The 17,718-nt window shown below is 34.3% G+C and overlaps 2 protein-coding genes across 3 annotated transcripts; one reads left to right on the top strand and one right to left on the bottom strand.

Moving 5' to 3' along the window:
- The first annotated feature begins 706 nt into the window (after positions 1-706).
- LOC134857044 (uncharacterized) lies at positions 707-5,751 on the top strand. The gene is made up of 3 exons (XM_063873383.1): positions 707-1,097; positions 3,772-3,941; positions 4,525-5,751. Exons 1-3 carry the CDS (start codon positions 828-830, stop codon positions 5,663-5,665), a joined length of 1,581 nt encoding a protein of 526 aa, XP_063729453.1. The 5' UTR covers positions 707-827; the 3' UTR covers positions 5,666-5,751.
- An 8,189-nt stretch (positions 5,752-13,940) lies between these two features.
- Positions 13,941-17,498, bottom strand: LOC134849030 (uncharacterized). Of its 2 annotated transcripts, none has more exons than XM_063866478.1 (4): positions 17,364-17,498; positions 17,136-17,289; positions 14,584-14,904; positions 13,941-14,418 (listed from the first exon to the last, which is right to left on the bottom strand). In XM_063866478.1, the coding sequence occupies exons 2-4, from the start codon at positions 17,281-17,283 to the stop codon at positions 14,270-14,272; spliced, it is 618 nt and encodes a 205-aa protein (XP_063722548.1). In that variant the 5' UTR covers positions 17,284-17,289; positions 17,364-17,498; the 3' UTR covers positions 13,941-14,269. The 2 variants fall into 2 exon arrangements, with proteins under 2 accessions (XP_063722548.1, XP_063722549.1); XM_063866479.1 differs by having other exon boundaries at positions 14,584-14,892.
- Positions 17,499-17,718: the final 220 nt, after the last annotated feature.

The raw sequence follows: 17,718 nt of genomic DNA, 5'->3' as shown, positions 1-17,718 counted from the left end.
AAAGCGGAGATGCGCTGACATCGTGTTCCGTTCAGCCATAAAATTGAGCGTAGTAACGTGCTGTTTAGTGCAGCTTTTTTCCAGGGCAGATCTAATGATCTCGAAGAAGTAAGGGGGATTTTCTAAAAATCTGAAAATTTTGATGTCTTTTTTGAAGTCGACTAAATTGATGTTCCAAGCTCTCTCAAAACAAAAAAAAACAATATTTGCTCAAATTTGGTGAAAATCGGCGCCTAGTGTGAATATATATTTAGTGGATCTTGGGTTTCTTCGAGGAGGGGGGACGGACTTTCAAAATAAAAAGTTGTCGACCTTTTTAGAAGCTTTTCCAAAACTGATTTTTCGAGCTTTTCCAAGCACTATAAAAAGCCTTATTTGCAAAAAATGTTTTAAGCCGCAGCCTAATTTTTGAAAAAACGGGCCGAAAATTTTTTGAAGGCTTTGACAGAAAATTAGAAGCACCATTTTTAAAGCTTATTTAGTTGCCGTAACGCGTTTGAATATGACTATGGCTAGACTCGCAATTAACCAGTAGGCCAAAGATTATTTGAAGTATGCCAAAATTGTTTTTGTAGCCAAACGCTCAGATCAAATATATTGAACCAAATATGTCATGTTGAATCAAAACATTACTCTATAATCAAGGCAGCTTTTGTTGTTCAAACTGGTTCAATACTTATGGTCAATCTTAAAGATGCCATCATTAAGTGACCGCATGAGTTTGATAGAAAATATTAGAAGATCGTCAAATGTTATATAAATAACCTTTCTAGTAAATGGAGGAATTTCTTTATAACTTTTGAGTTTCTTTTGCGGATATAATTGGTATGGCCAATTTTTCTTATAACGTGTCTACCAATTCAATCAATGAAGATGAATACTTCGTCCCTCCTGGACATCACGAACAGGACCCGATCCCGACTCGTTCTAATTCGGAGCGGCGGGCGACAGTGGCGGAGGATGAGCTAGAACAGTCGCTGAATATCCGCAGCACCAGGAAAAGGTTCCTCGCTCTCGCTTTGTACATGATTTGTGCCTCGTTCCAGACCTACACGAGCAACTGCCTCAACCCCATGTCTTTGGCACACAGTCCAGATGTAAGTCAAACAAACATATAAATAATTAAAAGCAGGAACACAAATGTGAACCAAGTTTTTATGCACAATTGAACTTCAGACCACCTTGAGATACTATTTCTGAATTTTACATATTTTATCAAAATTAGAAGTGACGATCCTTCGCAGACTTATTCTGCGAACTAATTCTGATCGAACTAATTTAGCATGAAACTGATTGAAAATACTTTGTTGACGAGTTTTGCTAATAACAAAAAAGCTCTCAGGAAGGCCATTAAAAACGCCATGCTTCGAATAGAACGAAGTTATGAAGTTTTTGTAAAAACCCTACCTCTCAAACGAAAAAAAAATATCTAAAAATTTCTATGAGAAATGAGGTGACTTCTCATATTCGAATTTCGCAAGAAAAAATGTCTGAAAAACTGAAAAATGTTCCGATTCTAAGTAGTTGTTCAGCGTGTAAAAAGAATTTTGCGGCAAATCAACAGATTTTTGGAATCCGGAAAATTTTGCAGGGTCACGATGGCACCACTGGCAGAATCAACAAAAGTATCTGCACCAGTGATATCAATAGTTTTTATCAAACTGCTTAAATAAATGTTAAATTGGTCGGTATGTTCTTTTTGTCAAAACTGGGAAAACAAACTGGGAAACAGATTAACAAAAAAGCTGTTTTTAGTTAAATAATTAAAAAACCGATTTCCAAAATATTTGATTAATATTTTTGCCAAAATCGAAGAATCAGGCGAATAGTTTGAATTTAGAAAAGCCACTCTTAAGAAACTAAACTGATTAACTTAACTGAAAACTACACTGAGTTAAAGATGGATTCATCAGAAACTGAAACATTAGACTACCTTTCGTTGTTGACATGGAAAGAATCTTTGAAGCGCATATTATCGGAAAAATGAGAGAGATATGGCATTAGAGTAATGGCTTTAAAAACCCGGAAATCATTTATGATGAATCAATATCAATTAGTTTTTTTCCCGTAAAGCAATGCTCTAATTTGCAACTTCCAGCAAGTTGCTTGGCGCAACGTTTTGTTTAAAGCTTTTTACTTCTATTTTACATAGATTTCAGCAGCGAAACGACAGCCTTTAGTATGCTACTTTTTACTGCCGTTTGCTGATGTACAAATATTTTGAGCACTGATACAAATTAGCCAAAATTAGGATTTTGCTAGTAATCCTTTGGTTATTGAACAACATAAACATTGTTGAACCAAAATGTCTCATTGCAAAATATGGTAGGAAAAATTAAATTTCCGATAGCACTGTATCTGCTTATAATTTTTAAAAAACTTTTCTTCGTTTTTCTAGTCATTTTTCTTCAAAAACGGTTTTCCAATTGAACTATTTTACTATGAATGTCAAGTAAGCCTAAGTTTTATTTTTTCGTTCAGATCTTTTCATCACTACATGCAGGAAAAAACGACACCAATTTGAAAAACTTTCTTTTTGTATTTTTTTAAGAATGTCGTCGGAACTTTCTGTGCTACTTGCACAGTAACCGGCTATCATTGATCTAAATTGCAACGACCTTTATGCTTAACCCTCATAAGTTACCAAGTTTTGGCTTACTGTTGCTGGGCAAACTGAAACCTTCAGCGAATTCTATTGATGCGAAAGAGAATAAACATTTTTCCAATTGCTTTTTTATCATTTGCTGAAAGAGTCTATTGATGAAATTGGATGAAAGTCAATCAACGCTCAAACTTATCTCATTTTCGAATTTTCAAATGAGACCAATTACTCGAGATCGTTGCAAAATATGTTTTTTAATATTTGTAACATGCAAACAGGAATAGAAAACGATCGTTTCGAATGACAATAACCATCTGCTCAATTTCCCAAATTTCGAAAAAACTTACCTGATAAGTAGATCGAAAAAAAAATACATTAGATTTTGCGTATAAAATGGATTAACTTTGGTAAAACCGCCAGCATGCAAAATTTCTCACTTTTCAACTCAACAAAATCTTAGTTTTCCAGAGCTTCTCTCAAATATATCTAAAACTCAAACTAAGTCCTTGATGTAACTTTCTTTTTAACAATTTTTGATCGGCTTAATATAATGTGATTTTGAACTAACACAACCACAATTAATTTAAGTTAAAATCGCATAAGCTAAGCGTAACTTCGCAACACGTGTGATACAACTTAAACATATAATTCCAAACTGGCGAGTAAAAAATGAGACGAAAATAAAAAAACATCGGAAAATTTTTTTAACGTTTATCTCGATTTTGTTACATAGAAAACTTACAGGTAGTAATTTTCAAAACTCGGAGTCTTTAAGACCCATCCTTCCTTAAATTAGACTGAGCTGACATTAATCAAGTTTTCTGAAAATTTGTGAACACAAATCGAGAATCGCCATCTTCTATATTGGCTTTCCAAAATTTCCCAATAAAAAATCGAATTAATACGTATCGAAAAATACAAGGTCCAACAGGGATTCGAACCCCAGACTTAAGGATCCCACGGCATAAGCGTTACCAGTAAACAAAAGGGCCTCAATTTCCAGTCCATACTAGCATTGGGTCATCTGACATACACATATTGAATTGGCTAAGATATAAAACGCGTTAAGAAGAACGCAGTGAAAATCACTAACTTTTGTTCATTCAATCTAAAAACTGCGATGAAGTTTAGCGTGCTTTTTTTTCGTTCATTTGTTGCCTTTATTTCAGGAGATCATTCAAAAGAACATTGCCAACGTTAAAACACGCGTATTGAGTTTGACCTTCTTCTTGACATGCCTCGTGACCGCGTATCCCTTCAGTCTCCTAATAGGCAAGGCAGACCTGAAAAGATACTTGGTCATGTCTTCATTCCTCACTGCCATTTCACTCACTGCAAGGCAGGTTTTCAACATCCACACTAATATTGCTTGTAGTGGCTTAGCGCGTGTATAGAAAAACTAGAGAAAATCAGAATTATTTTGTTTTGGTGTGAAAACCGAAAAATTGCTGAAGTCGAATTTAGCTTTCCTTAGGTTTTTTTGGTCTCAAAAACAAACAATTTAGATCTAGCTATTACTTTTTTCAAAGTTTAATTTTTCCTAGTGTCAAATTTTTGGCGGTGTTGGTGAAGCTTTAGTTAAATTTTCTCTCAACGAAAAAAGCAATTTTGACCCTTTTCTGTATGTTATAGCCATATGGGAACAAACCATTGTTTGTAATGTTTACGCCTAGCGTTCAAATCAGGTTTGCGCCTACTCATACGCTCAAAACTTCAATTTATCAACCGCACGCTTTTTATATGCAAGTACTTGGTGAGCAAAAAAAAGTATTGTATTTTTTTGAAGAGCGAAAAAAAATGAAGAGAAGAGTGTAAATACTAATTCATTACAAGTGTTTCAAAACGTTGTTAGTGATTTACATCTAGTGATTAGCGATTTTCACATTGTTTCAATTGATGGGATGTCGAAAACCTTCTGCGAGGTGTATTGTGGTGGCTTGTGAATTCGACTACCACAACAGAATCACGTTGTATGTCACCCAGGTTCCCCTTTCAATAGCAGCATGTATGTCCTTAGTGGCCCCGCCTCAAATTTCCCTCCAGTGGTTCCCCAAAACAGAGCGACGCTCGGCAACTGGCTTCGCATTTCTCTCTCTCTACCTTGGGATCACGTACAGCTTCGTGATAGACTGTATTCTCATTTACTGCTTCCAAGGTACCGAGAACTTAATGCGCAAGTTTCGCTACTTTCAGATGACTCAAGCTCTCGTCGCCGCTTTTGTTTTCTACTTGATTCTGGCCCTTTATCCGAATAAACAAAGCGCCTACATTCCGAGCTTCATAACTCTTTCTCAGAGGTTCTCGCTGAAAGCAAGTGTGAATAATCTGAGAAGCAAGCGCAGAATTTGGGTATGTCTCGTCTGTTCTGGAATTATAATTGGAAGCTACATCTTTTTCTTTTACCAGATTTCATGGGTCGTTGACCAGCTAGATTTGTTTGAAGAGCCCGACCAAAATGAAAAAATAAACACAACCGATTTACTTCTATTTGCTCTCGCTGTTTCAGCAGCGATGATTGTTTCTGTGGGTGTCGCATACCTTCTATTTCGATTGAGCGATCGATGTGAGCGACTATTCTTTTTCATTTTATCCATCCTAGTGATTTACACATTTCTGTTCACTCTTCTTCTTCTCTATAGTTATCTACTCTTAGAAGTACTCGATAGATTAGCACTTTTGATATTCTTTCTCTGTTTGGGCTTGGGCGCATCTACGTGTGTAATTGTGTTCACGCCCCTCTTTGCCGAATTTATTTGCGACTTCATGTATCCAGTGCCTGAAGATTTCACGTACGCCATCTTTTTCAGCAGCGTCTTCGTTATTCCCACTATCTTCAGTATTGGCTTTTTTCGAGCCGATGGAAGAGACGACACAGAATTCGCCAAATGGGCCATTTCTATTGTGACTGGATGCGCTATTTTGGGCACATCTGTTTTCGCTTTCTTGAAGAACACTAAAAACACCAGGTATGGCTGGGAGATAGGAGCTCAGAAGCGGGCAGAGCTGACGAATGACGCCAGTAACTTAGTAAGCATCAGCTACCAGCAAATTCGATCAACTTGAACTAATTATTTGAACTAAGTTATGCGTGTATCAACATCTGTTTCAAAATTGGTTCATAATTTTTCCACAACTTTAGAAAATTTATATTTATTACAGCGTTCCTAAGTCATATGCAAAGTAGTAAAACAGGCCTGAGAGGGGAGAGTTAGCGTAGACTCGTACCACTAGCGATACAAACCTTTCTGGCAGTCTTTTTTTTAAATACTAGAGGAATCACAGCAGCTGAAGCCGATTGAAAAACTTTGGGACAAACGGCAATTTCTCTTGAAGCATCTCAAATCTCTGTCATCTCAATTTCGAAGCCTCCAAAAAATTTTAAAGAAAAGAGATCTAAAGTCTCAGAAGAGAATACTAAATTCCCAGTCTGTCGAAGTTAATACATCTGATTTTATTTTATTTATGATATAAACATACGATCTGTACAGAAGCACCGGTACACAGAGCTTCGCACCACTTGCGATGCAAGACAAGCATAAAAATATAAGTAGCAAAAAATGAAACAAGTTGAAATTAATAAATGTCTAAATTCAAATTTTTGTATGTCTCGATAGAAGTTCACTCTAGTCGAATATGCTAGGCATTTGAATTTTATTTAGCAACGGAACAAATTTTACGAAGAGAAAACAAAGCCTGACAAATCTTTGAGCAGACACAAGTTGAGCCGGAAAAAAATGGTAAATGAAATTTTTTTAAAAAGTTTTAAGTCCCAACTGAAATCATATTCAACAAAACAAAACTTGCAACTACAATGAAATTTGCTTACTGTACAAAAAAAATCAATGATGTGACAACTAAGCCAACAAAATTTGAGCATACAACAATTGAACCGAAAAAAATGATTTGTTGGATATGTTTTAAAATCCTGCAAGTCCCCCCGTGAAACTAGAATGAACAATCACTTGCAAATGCAAGAAAAGTTGCTTAGAGCACAAGCAAAATCCGTGATGAGGCAACTTAGACGACAAAAATTGAGCAGACAAACAAGATCAGGCAAATAACTTTTACCAAAAAAAAATCAATCGCACACATGCTGAAAAAAAAACAAGATCCTGCCGAGACTCGAACTCCAAACCTTAAGGTGCAAAGGCTACGGCCTTAGCCATAGGCCAAGTAAGAAGGAGGCATGAAGATTTTACGGGAAGAAAAGAAAAACATAGCCAACAGATAGTTGAAAATTATTCAATGAACGCAACTAAAGAAAAAATACTGACTTGCCTTTTGAAAAAACATCAACATCGAAAACATAAGATGGCCTTAAAGCTCTTTGAATTTCTCGAACGATTTATGATTGATACCTTTTTTTGATTAAAAAAAACAAATTGAGAAAAGTGGATCAAAAAATAAAACTTTAGTTTCACTGGGAAATCTGAGAATTAAATTCAACTTTCGAAATCATACTCTTCGTTAACTTTACATTTTTGTTTTTCGATTTGTTGTTTGTCTCCATTTTACCAAAAGACCCGAGCTTACAAAAATACAAAAGTCCAACCGCAAACAAAGTAAACTTGAGCCTGAACAAACTCCAAGAGTTTTCCTGAAAAACAAATCACCGCGACCTATATAAGAGTCTGAACCATCTTTATCGACTCTTAAAAAGAGAAGAGAAGAACTGAGTGAAGAAGAAAAGAATTTGAGAAAAGTTGTTTACGGGAAAAAAAATTTTGTTCCGCATTACAAAATACTTGCTCTCGCAAGTGCAATAATCCATAGAAAAACATTTTTTTTCTAAGAATGGGTAACAAAAAATTAAATACTCGAAGTATTACCAAAAGAGTATTTAACAGGATTATGAAACAGCAAAAAAAAATTAAGGCACGGGCGCAACCAAGTTTCTTGCCAATTACGATGCAAAAAGAAAACGATGAGGTACAAAATTAGGAAAAGAACGAAGTTTTCAACATTTTGTGCACATGAAAACTGGAAAAAAAAAAGCGAAGTAAAGCGTTTTTTGCAAGGCCATTTTTGCAAATTCAACGAAAAATAAAAAATAAAAGCGGAATTTCGAAATTTTACACAGTGGTAAAGCGGAGCTTTGCCTCACTTGCGATACAAGGTAAGCGTTGCATTGGAATCATGGCGAATAGAAAATATGTCTGAAATCAAAACATCGAAATAAAAATTTGGGAAAATGGAAAATAAATTCAGAAAAGCAGTCAAAACAACAACCACCAGTAGTAAACAAACATTAAGTATTTACCGGGCGGTCCCAGTAAGGCCAGAAAAAGTTGGAAGACGCCCATTGAGTTGAAAACAAGAAATGGATTATGAAATTGTCATAAAGAAACATAAAGTTAGCAATTAAAATTTACAACTTCGAAATCTTGCAATTAAAACAACTTGACTTTTTTGGAGACAAAAACATTGGATTTTTGCAATTGAAGCGACACACAAAAAAATAAATACGCCACTAAAATATACGCCGAAACTATTTTGGCCGAAAAAATTTTTAAGCGAAAAAAAAACAAAAAAGAAAGCCAAAGAAAATATATATAAAATATTCTACGAGAAAAGAGAAAACTACAAAAAAAATTTTTTTTTAAATTTGTTTAAAACAACCTGCATTAATTATGTTTAATTTTGTGGTTTTTATTAAATGAAAAAATTTAAAAAAAAGAGCAAAAGATGTTCCTATAAGACATTGAAAACATCGAATGCTTTGGCCTAAATAGCAGCCAAAAAAAATCTGTAGAACCTAAATTATGCCTGCAATCGAACGTAAAATAAAAAAGGAGTGCGGTCGAAAATTAAACAAACCTTACATCAAACTCAGACAATTGCAAACTTTAACCAGAAACAGATAATTACAAATTTTAACACGGAGGCGAAGCTGAGCTCGAGATACAAAACAAAATGCCAAAAATCAAAAAATTATGTGTCTAAAACGATATGTGAAAAACTTGAATGAATTGTTGTAGGCTAAAAAATCAATTATCGCTGCAATGTTATAAAACCTTACGGCAATGTTATAAAAAACAATTACCTAACACATGAAAAAGGATTCGGGCTACACAAACTCCATTTCTTTCTTTTTCACAGCCAGGCAGGTGGAAACGATAACAAAAAATTTTGGTGGAAAAATCGAGTTCCAGAAATTCTTAATTGCACTCAAACACATAGCTTAAAATTTTGCAACCAACCAACCTGCAAATGCCAGAGGAAAAATTTGGAATAAAAATGGCCCCTTCCGGTATCTGCTATAAACTAAGATCATATTGAGAAAAAAACTTGACATAAAATTACAAAACAAACTAATGCAAAATTTTCAAACAATTGCCCAAAAAGAGCTTGAATTGCCAAAATGAACTTGCAGAAAACTTGACAAATTAATTCTGAAAGCCTAAAAAACTAATTACATCAAACATGAAAATGGTACGTCACGTTAAGATAGCTGGATGACAGGAAAAAATAGACGCCCGTGAAAGAAAGAGAAAAAAACACAAAAAATCATTTTTTCGAGAAGTTTCAGCCAAAAAAACACACTCCTGAATGACATGCAGCACGCGCCTCAATTTTTGCTGACGAAACACCAAAAAAAATGCAAAAAAAAACATTTTCCTGAAAAGTATGAAATTTTTCTTTAATTTTTTTTACATTATAAAACAAACGTTATCCCATTAATTTGTATCGATTTAAAATAACATTGCTGAGCCCTAGAACAAAATAAAAAAAAACCTGATTAGATTTTTTAAAAATAACCAGAAACCATGATAAAAATTTTTGAAATAAAAAATCAAGGTATTGTGTTTTATTTAAATTTTTTATCGTCTAACAGAAAATTTAGTCGTGTATAAAAACCAGAAAATTAACAACTTAAATTACCCTCTTCAAAATGAAGAAAGAGAGTGCTAAAGGAATCTACCAAAAAAATAAATAAAACAACCGGCAAGTAAGCCGACAAACATTGGAACGAAGTAATTAATTATTTCGAACATTCTTTTTCTTATCTTAATTCTGATTGGTTAATATAGTATTTCTCTACTTTATGACCGGTCTACTTTTTGCTACGTAACCATTTAAGATTTCCATATGAATGTCAAAAAATGTTAAATTTTTGAAAGTCTGTTCTATCACACTGTAGCCGATAAAAATGATCAGACATAATAATCCGAAAAATATCTACTTCCTTTCTGCAAAACTATAATTACTCGCCAAACTCCCAAGTGCGTGCGTTACTAAACCAGAAGAAAAGAATTTGCTAATTAAATTTGATCTGTTGATAAAATAAGCTATAGAAGATTATCATTTTTTTCTAGAGAAATCGACCAAATATTAAAATTTTCTCATCCCCATCAATATTTTGAACACAACTGAGATTTCACTCATGACACTTCATGGTTTCGCCCATTACATCTAAAATGGTTTGGGTTATGGCTGCTTAATATTAATCATTAAGAAGCGTCTTTTCTTGTCAAACCTTCATCCAAGAAAATTTTTTAAGAGAAACTTTGCAATCAGAGGTGTAGAAAACTTTGCAATAGTCACTATTTAAATCAGCATGAAAAAGAATACAAAGCACATATTTGAAAAAATAATAATTTCAGCTTGCAAAAGTTGAACTGAAACTAGCAGAGAACACCATCAAAACAATAGAAGATAAAATAAATTTGTAAAAATAGTTTCAGAGATTATTTCGAGTAGTGATGATTCCTAGCGTGATATCATGACCACCAATGTTTTAACTGTGCACGTTCATGGTCAAACATTAAGAAATCAATAATTCTTATGCGGAGGATGATGAAAAAGCAAAAAGACCTTGACAAAAATGGAGAAATTATGCTGACCAAAATTATTGACCAATTGAAAAAAGAATTGTACGTCATGCTCAGAGGACTTCGACTATAGTATGAATGTATTGTAAGACGTTATTCTGAAAATCGTGACAAGTTTATGAAGAAAAAGAAAACTCGAACCAACCTGAAACCATGAAATGAGGTAGAATTGCTGTAAATGTACATAAAGCGCAAAATGTTAAACTTTTAAGCTAGCCGAAACGCTATAACCTTAAAAATGTCATAAGAGCATAATGTCAAAACCTAGCCGAACCAACAAATTACTTGAAGAATTACAAAACTGACTTTAACAGGTACTAAAAATTAATTAATGGTAGCCAATTTGTACAACTAATGGTTAACTGAAATAAAGAAACTGTCAAATATCTGACTTCTTTAAAAACAAAGCCGCGCCTGCAACTCATTTGGACACCGGCGAAGAGGAGTTTCACCTCAACTGCGATGAAAAAGAATGACATGGTACTGACAAGGTCTGATTTTGAGGTCAATGATTATTCATTCCATACCTTTTCTCGTGTTTTGATTTCATCAAAAATTTAGACAGTGTAGACAGGCAAAGCAGCGTTTCACGCTAATTGCGATAAAAACGAACAGCATGTCGTTCAAATTTTGTCGTTTTATACTCCGTGATTGGACGAGATACAATCGAACGAAATATTTTGGCAGATTTCAATTTTTATTGTTTTCCCAAAAAAGCGCTTGAAAAATGTTTAAGCTAATTTCATCGAAATAAAATGAAGTTTTCACGGCTTAAATAAAATGCTTAAAACATCATCCTTTTAAATGTCTAATAGCTCACTTTCATTGCGTGAGATTAGCAAAAATCAAATTTTCTAACTAATTTTTTCTCGACACTGGAAAACTTTTTAATGTCGACTGAATTATAAAAGAAAGCGCAATTATGTGTTTTATATCACTCGGCTCATTCTGATGATTGTCTTTGGTACCTGATTTTGCAAGGAAAAAAGATAAGCAGACCAGAAGACAACGGGTTCCCCACTTTCAACTTTTTTCTTAAATTGTTCATTAACAACTTCCCTAATATTTATGAGCTCTTTTTAATAACTTCATCTTTCGAATTTCTAAGTTGCAAATATATGTCCTTAAAACTCTTTGAATTTCAGAAACGATTAATGATTGACACTTTGTTGTTAAAAATAACCCAATTCGAAACCTAGATTAATATTCAAACTTTCGTTCCGCAGGGAAATCTGATGATTAAAATCCACTTTCGAAATTAGAAGACGATAACGTTTGGCCTGATATTTACACTTTAGCTGTTCAAAAGTGGGTTTTGGTTTCCTTTTAACAAAGGAAACGAACAAAACTTCAAACACAGAGGCGAAGCTCTTTGCGATACAAGAAAAAATCGGGAAAAAAATCGAAAATGTCAAAAAACTAGATCTATCAAATTGAAAAAGTCTAGTTTTAAAACAAAAACATTCCGAGACAAAAGAATGCGAAATTAGCATCGGAAAATAATTTACATAGCGGTAAAAAAAGCCCAAAAAACCTCAGCAGAAACCCTTGAAGCTGAAAAAAAAATCAACAAAACTTAAGACTAATGAAAAATTATTAAGTCCCCCTCGCCCTCAAAACAACTATAAATGATACCGATATAATATCGGTAGAACCCTATCAAGCAAAAAAAAGACGAAAAAAATTGTTGTCTTGAAAAACTTGAGCTTTAACTTTTATAACGATTATAGCATTATGTGCAATCCAAAGGTGAGCATGAAAATATGTTTCCAATGATTTGATTTTCCTAATAATTACATAATTTGTAGGTATTCATTGTATTACCCTAACATTATTTTATGCTTTTATGCATGGTAACGATTTACGACTTCGGCGGTTTTACATACAACCGTTAATACATCTTCGATTAAAACGATAGTAATCGATGATGCAATTATCGATTTTTTCAATCAACGCAATTAGAAGTAAAAGCACAAGTTCAGATTTGCTACGTTCATCGGAGGTTTATCAAATATGATTTTTTTTCTGTTTTGACTGCTTTCCTGGACAACTACAATTACACGAAATTAAGAAGCGTTTTTACTTCGTTCATTGAGACTAAAAATACTTACTAGGTTTACTAACTATCTAAGAATTACACGTATATGAGTTACTGAAATTTGTCTTAAGCTCAATAAATCAGCTGCACTCAGAATTGGCTTTCAACGATGTTTTAGTTTGAAATTCTTTTTAAACTCAATCTTGAAAAACACTCTTTGAGATTTAGAGCTGCCCACCTTCATAGCCTTTTCAGAAACAACGGAGTTCTATCTGAAGACTCACATTCCTCAACTGAAGAACAAGTTAGGAATTGCTATCCCGATCTCAAAAACAGCTACAACTCAACAATGAACTAACTCAGATTTTGTTTGAAATCGAATATTAAATAACGATGAACCTACGCAAAAATTTAAGTATGCCTTCTTCGATCGCACAAATGTCCCAGAATGGGGTCAAAACAACTAAACTTTGATTGTGAAACCAAATGACTAAATTCCATAAGAATAAATTGATGTTTTTCCCGGTTTTTTTCTCGCTTAATTTTGGAATAATGCTACCATCATTCCTCTGACAGCTACAAATCGTGATTCTGCAGTAAACATCTCTTTGCCTAAATGTCTTTAAGTTTCCTAGTGATTAAAAATTTGGAAAAAAAACACTTAATTTTGGTGCTTTTCAAGTGTCATTTAATCAACCAGGCAAACCGTCTTGAGTTTCACTTCAACTCGGGTTCAAACGTTTATGTTGAGAGTTCAACACAGATTAACCTGGCTGTGCTTATATCAAGTAAGAGTTTTCTCTAGTCCATTCTTCTAGCAAAAAAAAAACGGAATAACCAATTCTTCCCCCGTACAAAATCTTGACAATAAATAATGCAGAATCGTAGCTAACTGTAAAAGTGGACATTAGTCCCGTTGTATGCCCTCTCCTCGTCTTTCTCCATTAAGTAAGGTTCTAGTATACTCTTTGCTTCGTACTTTTAAATGAGTTTTGTTTCTTTATTACCTGCATTTTTAAGCAAATTAACTAATTATACGGCTTCTTTGCTTTGGAAATTATTGGCATATTTCGATCAAAATAATTCTAGTTCAATAGTTTTCAGCTACTCTTACCTAAAATTGTCCACATCCGATTTATCTAATCACGGCATTGTTGGTTCAATTTGTAGATGCATCTATCGAATGTTCATTCAGGGCGTTCAATATTTGATTTTCAGTTCCTAAAAGTTATGCGACACTTTGCCTCTGACTTTGAAGTCATTGATTATCCAATTAAGCTACCTTTTCATGCTTTGATTTTTGAGCTGTTATCGCGGTCATTCTACGAGTTTTTAAACTGGCTCCGATTGCACTTAAACCTCCTTCGCCAGTCTTATGCCAATTCAATTCGATACCACATGTCATTAGCTATTTTGGACCAGGTCATATTTGATGCCTTTCGGCTTACCTTTGACAGAGTTGAAAAGATTTAGGAAAAAACAGTAAATTGAATTTGATTAATGCATGCACCAAATAACAATTGAATTCATATAACGTTGCTTTGAAGTTGAATCCGATTATACATAATTTTAAACTACTTGAAAAATTCGGGCGATACGTGTGTTGTTCATTAGTTGAGTGAAGTAAGCAAATCCTAATGAGTGAGTCAGTTAAGGTAGGCGGTTATCCAAGGAAGAACTGGACGAAAGAGACAACAAGGAACAGTTCGGGTTTGCCGTGTCGCATGATAACAATCAGCAGTTGTCATTGCCCGCCCACTCATTCTGCACAGCTTACTCCCTCTACGTGGCCACCATTCAAATCTTGGCAATCTTCTCTCCGTCTACTTTGGGGTTGGCTAGGCGGAGTGCATTCTGACCTTCAGTTCGGTAGTCGAAAGAGCACGCGTGGTCGTCTGGGTACCGGTGCATGCTGCAATAGAGCCCGCCACATCTGCAGCTCATGTCTATACACAATAAGTCAACTTCACAATCCCAAACAAAAGTATCAACAGTCCAGAAAATCAGAGACTTTTTTCTTCGTTTTAATGCATCTAGAACACCAATCAATGCAAAAAAAATATGTTGACAGTGTAATTAGACACACACTTATAGTGGAATTGTATGCAAACCTGTTAAGCCGAGCTTCTTTTTGCAGACTTTACAACGTGGTTTGGAGCTTTTATTCTGTGATGTAGATGGGGAAGCATCTGCAGTGACGCTGGCTGCTTCGTCTGAGGTGCTTTCTGTTGCTGATGAGGATGAGGCAGCGGCGATGCTGGAAATATTTGTCGGTAGGCCCCCGCTCGTCGCAACAGACTCGCCTAGTCGGTTGTCGCTGTCAGCTGACGGATTGATCGCTTCACTGCCTCTCGGGATAAATGAGCAACTGTTGTTGTTTGAGCTTAAGGTTCCCGTGGTTCTTTCTCTTGCGTTCCCACCTATCAATTTTACTAATGACAATTTGAAGTTATTATAATCTTGTATATTTGTTCTGATCATTGGAAAAGGGGATGAACTGTATTTGGGCTTGTTTTAGTTTTTTTTTTTCGTTTTCCGCGCGAAATCAGGTACCTTAAATAATCAACGGACTGGGTTGAGTGATATATCATATTAAAACCCTTTCAGTCGTGATCCGAACAACATAAAAATCCCAGTATCAAGAAAAACCGTTTTGAAGTTTTTGATTTTTCGCCTTGATTCGTGTGTTAAGCGAGCGAGCATGCTTTCTTCTGCTTACAACAACTTATTTATGCTTAATGATAATTTAACTCGAATAAAGTTTGTTTTTGGAGTTTTTTAACGCCATTTAGGGAATCAAAACTTCAATAAATTTCTGCAAAACAATGTTACATTTTTTCGACCTTTTGATGATTTGTTTTTGCGTTCATAGACATTTTCTTCAAAAAATTTAAAGCGATTTGTCAATTTAACAATTACTGTCGAACGTGCCTAATTTCTAGTTTTTTGTTCGAATCCTTTTATCACACCACCCACAAATAACACCACTAATTTGGAAAATATTTTTTATTGGATTTTTGAAACACTTTGTCGGAATACCCTCTGCTATTTGCACAGTAACCAGCTAGCCTTGTTTCTATATTTGTGTGTTTTTCAAAGACTATGGTGGCACCAATATTTGCGGTTAGAAAAAAAGAAGGTTCTTAATAATACACTAAGCTGACGCGAGTGTAGTTATTCCGATTGAAAGTAGTAAAAAATACCGTTCAGATTGAAACTACTAAGCCGATAAAATATAAGCCGAAATAATTTCTGCAGAATACAGTGCTGATTTAAATTATCCGGATAAAATGAACAAAACTTGAATTTTCAAACTCGTTTTTCTCAAATTAGGTTAAAATTAGACAAAAAATGAAGGAAACAAAAGGTGCTTAGAATTTCATCAGAATTAATATGGTGCTATTTTTTCTCCTAAATTCTCAACCAAAATTTTACCCCATAAATGGGTCATTTTGGCTTTTTCAATTATTCTCTGTCACCTTGTACCTCACTTTCTGCGAATTTCTTATCATGTCATTGCCAACATCCGGCCTTTTTATCTGATAGATTTCCCATATGGTGCACGTGCACTCTTTCCTTCCCGGTGCTATCTTGGTTTCATGCTTCAGTTGTTGTTTTGCTATTTGAAATAAAAATTTTTTTAAACCAAAAATTACGCTGAAACTACTTTGTTGAATGATGAGAAATTTATATCGCAAGAAGCCTCTTACACAGCCCAACAAAGCTCTTGAAGGGTTGAATCTCCAAAATATTGCGCAAATTGTTTAAAATTTGCTTTTAAGCACAAATTTTGGGTTTTATATGGTAAAAGTCGCATTTCTTGACTATCAAGCGAAAAATTCTTTTCTTATACAGGTTTTTGAAGATTCAACCCTTCAATAACTTTGTTGAGCTGTGTAAGAAGCTTCTTTCGATATAAATTTCTCATCATTCAACAAAGTAGTTTCAGCGTAATTTTTGATTTATTGAAAAAAGCCAAAATTACCCATTTTAGGGGTAACATTTTGGCTGAGAATTTCGGAGAAAAAATTGCACCATAATAATTCTGATGAAATTCTAAGCAACTTCTGTTCTCTTCATTTTTTGTCTAATTTTAACCCAATTTGAGAAAAACGAGTTTGAAAATTCAAATTTTGTTCATTTTGTCCGGATAACTTAAATCAGCACTGTACATTTTTTAAACAACAAAAAAGAAAGTATACGAAGTCAAGGTTAAGAAAATTGCAAACAGCAGAAAAAAAAATCAAAACACCTAAAGCAACTAATTTAACTACAAAAAAAAACAATTCTACGATGTGGCAACTAGGCCGGCAAAACATTAGCAGACAAATCATAAGCCGAGTTTTGGCTGAAACAGAATATTTGAAGCCTAGGCGCTTTCGTTTCCGGGGACGCAAAGAAATTTGAATTTATTATGAACTGAATTTATATTTACTATTTCTAATTTGACCAATCTGTGAACGAAGTTATTAACGGGGAAAAAGTCTAATACCCGATAGCAAGAGTAAAAAACATTGTGGATCTTAAATTTTCTTTGCAGTCACCCAAATTTTAAAACCTTTTCAACTGCATTTGATCTTTTCAAGTATTCATGCTCAAATTCGAAAAAACGTTTAACAAAATCCAAAGCTATGTAGATCGAATAAAGAACATTATTACTCACTCGGTGCTACAGAAACGGATGTTTCCTCTTTCCTCAAGTCTCGAAAACATTTCGAGCACATTCCTTCAGTATTTGGTGATCCATAAAAGCCGCATCCATTTTTGCAAAAGGACGGACTTGTCATAGCTTTGTCATCAGTTCCGGCCATTTTTTCCTGAAAGTAAACAGGTCAATATGTACATATCCTTAAAAAATTAAGACAACCTAAACAAAACAGACTATTCTTACCCTTTTGATGAAAAATACAACAGATATTCTTCAGTTTAAAGTTTTTTTGATCCTTTAATTATTTTTGTCAATATTTTTGTCCGAGGCGAGAACAAGATCGTCTGACCGAGGTCATGTGAGGAGTCAACATCTGGTCATCGAAAACATGCAAAAACGAAGAGTTTCGACAAAATCAACAAATCGTCAGGCCAAGTTGAAAATTTTTTGAAGATCATACTTTGCTGTACACCAAACAATCAGTTTTTTGCCAAACAACTGTGAAATTGATGCGAAAACAACCACAAATAAGAAATAATTAAAAAAAATAAATTTTTGATCGCGACAGAAATTCGAAATTTTCAAAACAAAATGTTTT

The sequence above is a fragment of the Symsagittifera roscoffensis genome, chromosome 1 (assembly GCF_963678635.1).
Source record: "Symsagittifera roscoffensis chromosome 1, txSymRosc1.1, whole genome shotgun sequence".
Lineage (NCBI taxonomy): Eukaryota > Metazoa > Xenacoelomorpha > Acoela > Convolutidae > Symsagittifera > Symsagittifera roscoffensis.
Note: the sequence above shows the minus strand (reverse complement) of the source record. Positions and strands in the feature narration are given on the sequence as shown.

Excerpts from the sequence above, each read along its gene's own strand:
- LOC134857044 (XM_063873383.1), top strand. The coding sequence starts at position 828 with ATGGCCAATTTTTCTTATAACGTGTCTACCAATTCAATCAATGAAGAT. Across the intron at positions 1,098-3,771 it reads CTTTGGCACACAGTCCAGAT|GAGATCATTCAAAAGAACAT; the intron begins GTAAGTCAAACA and ends CCTTTATTTCAG. Across the intron at positions 3,942-4,524 it reads GCCATTTCACTCACTGCAAG|GTGTATTGTGGTGGCTTGTG; the intron begins GCAGGTTTTCAA and ends ACCTTCTGCGAG.
- LOC134849030 (XM_063866478.1), bottom strand. The coding sequence starts at position 17,283 with ATGGCCGGAACTGATGACAAAGCTATGACAAGTCCGTCCTTTTGCAAA. Across the intron at positions 14,905-17,135 it reads ATCCGTTTCTGTAGCACCGA|TAAAATTGATAGGTGGGAAC; the intron begins GTGAGTAATAAT and ends AATTGTCATTAG. Across the intron at positions 14,419-14,583 it reads AAAGAAGCTCGGCTTAACAG|ACATGAGCTGCAGATGTGGC; the intron begins GTTTGCATACAA and ends TATTGTGTATAG.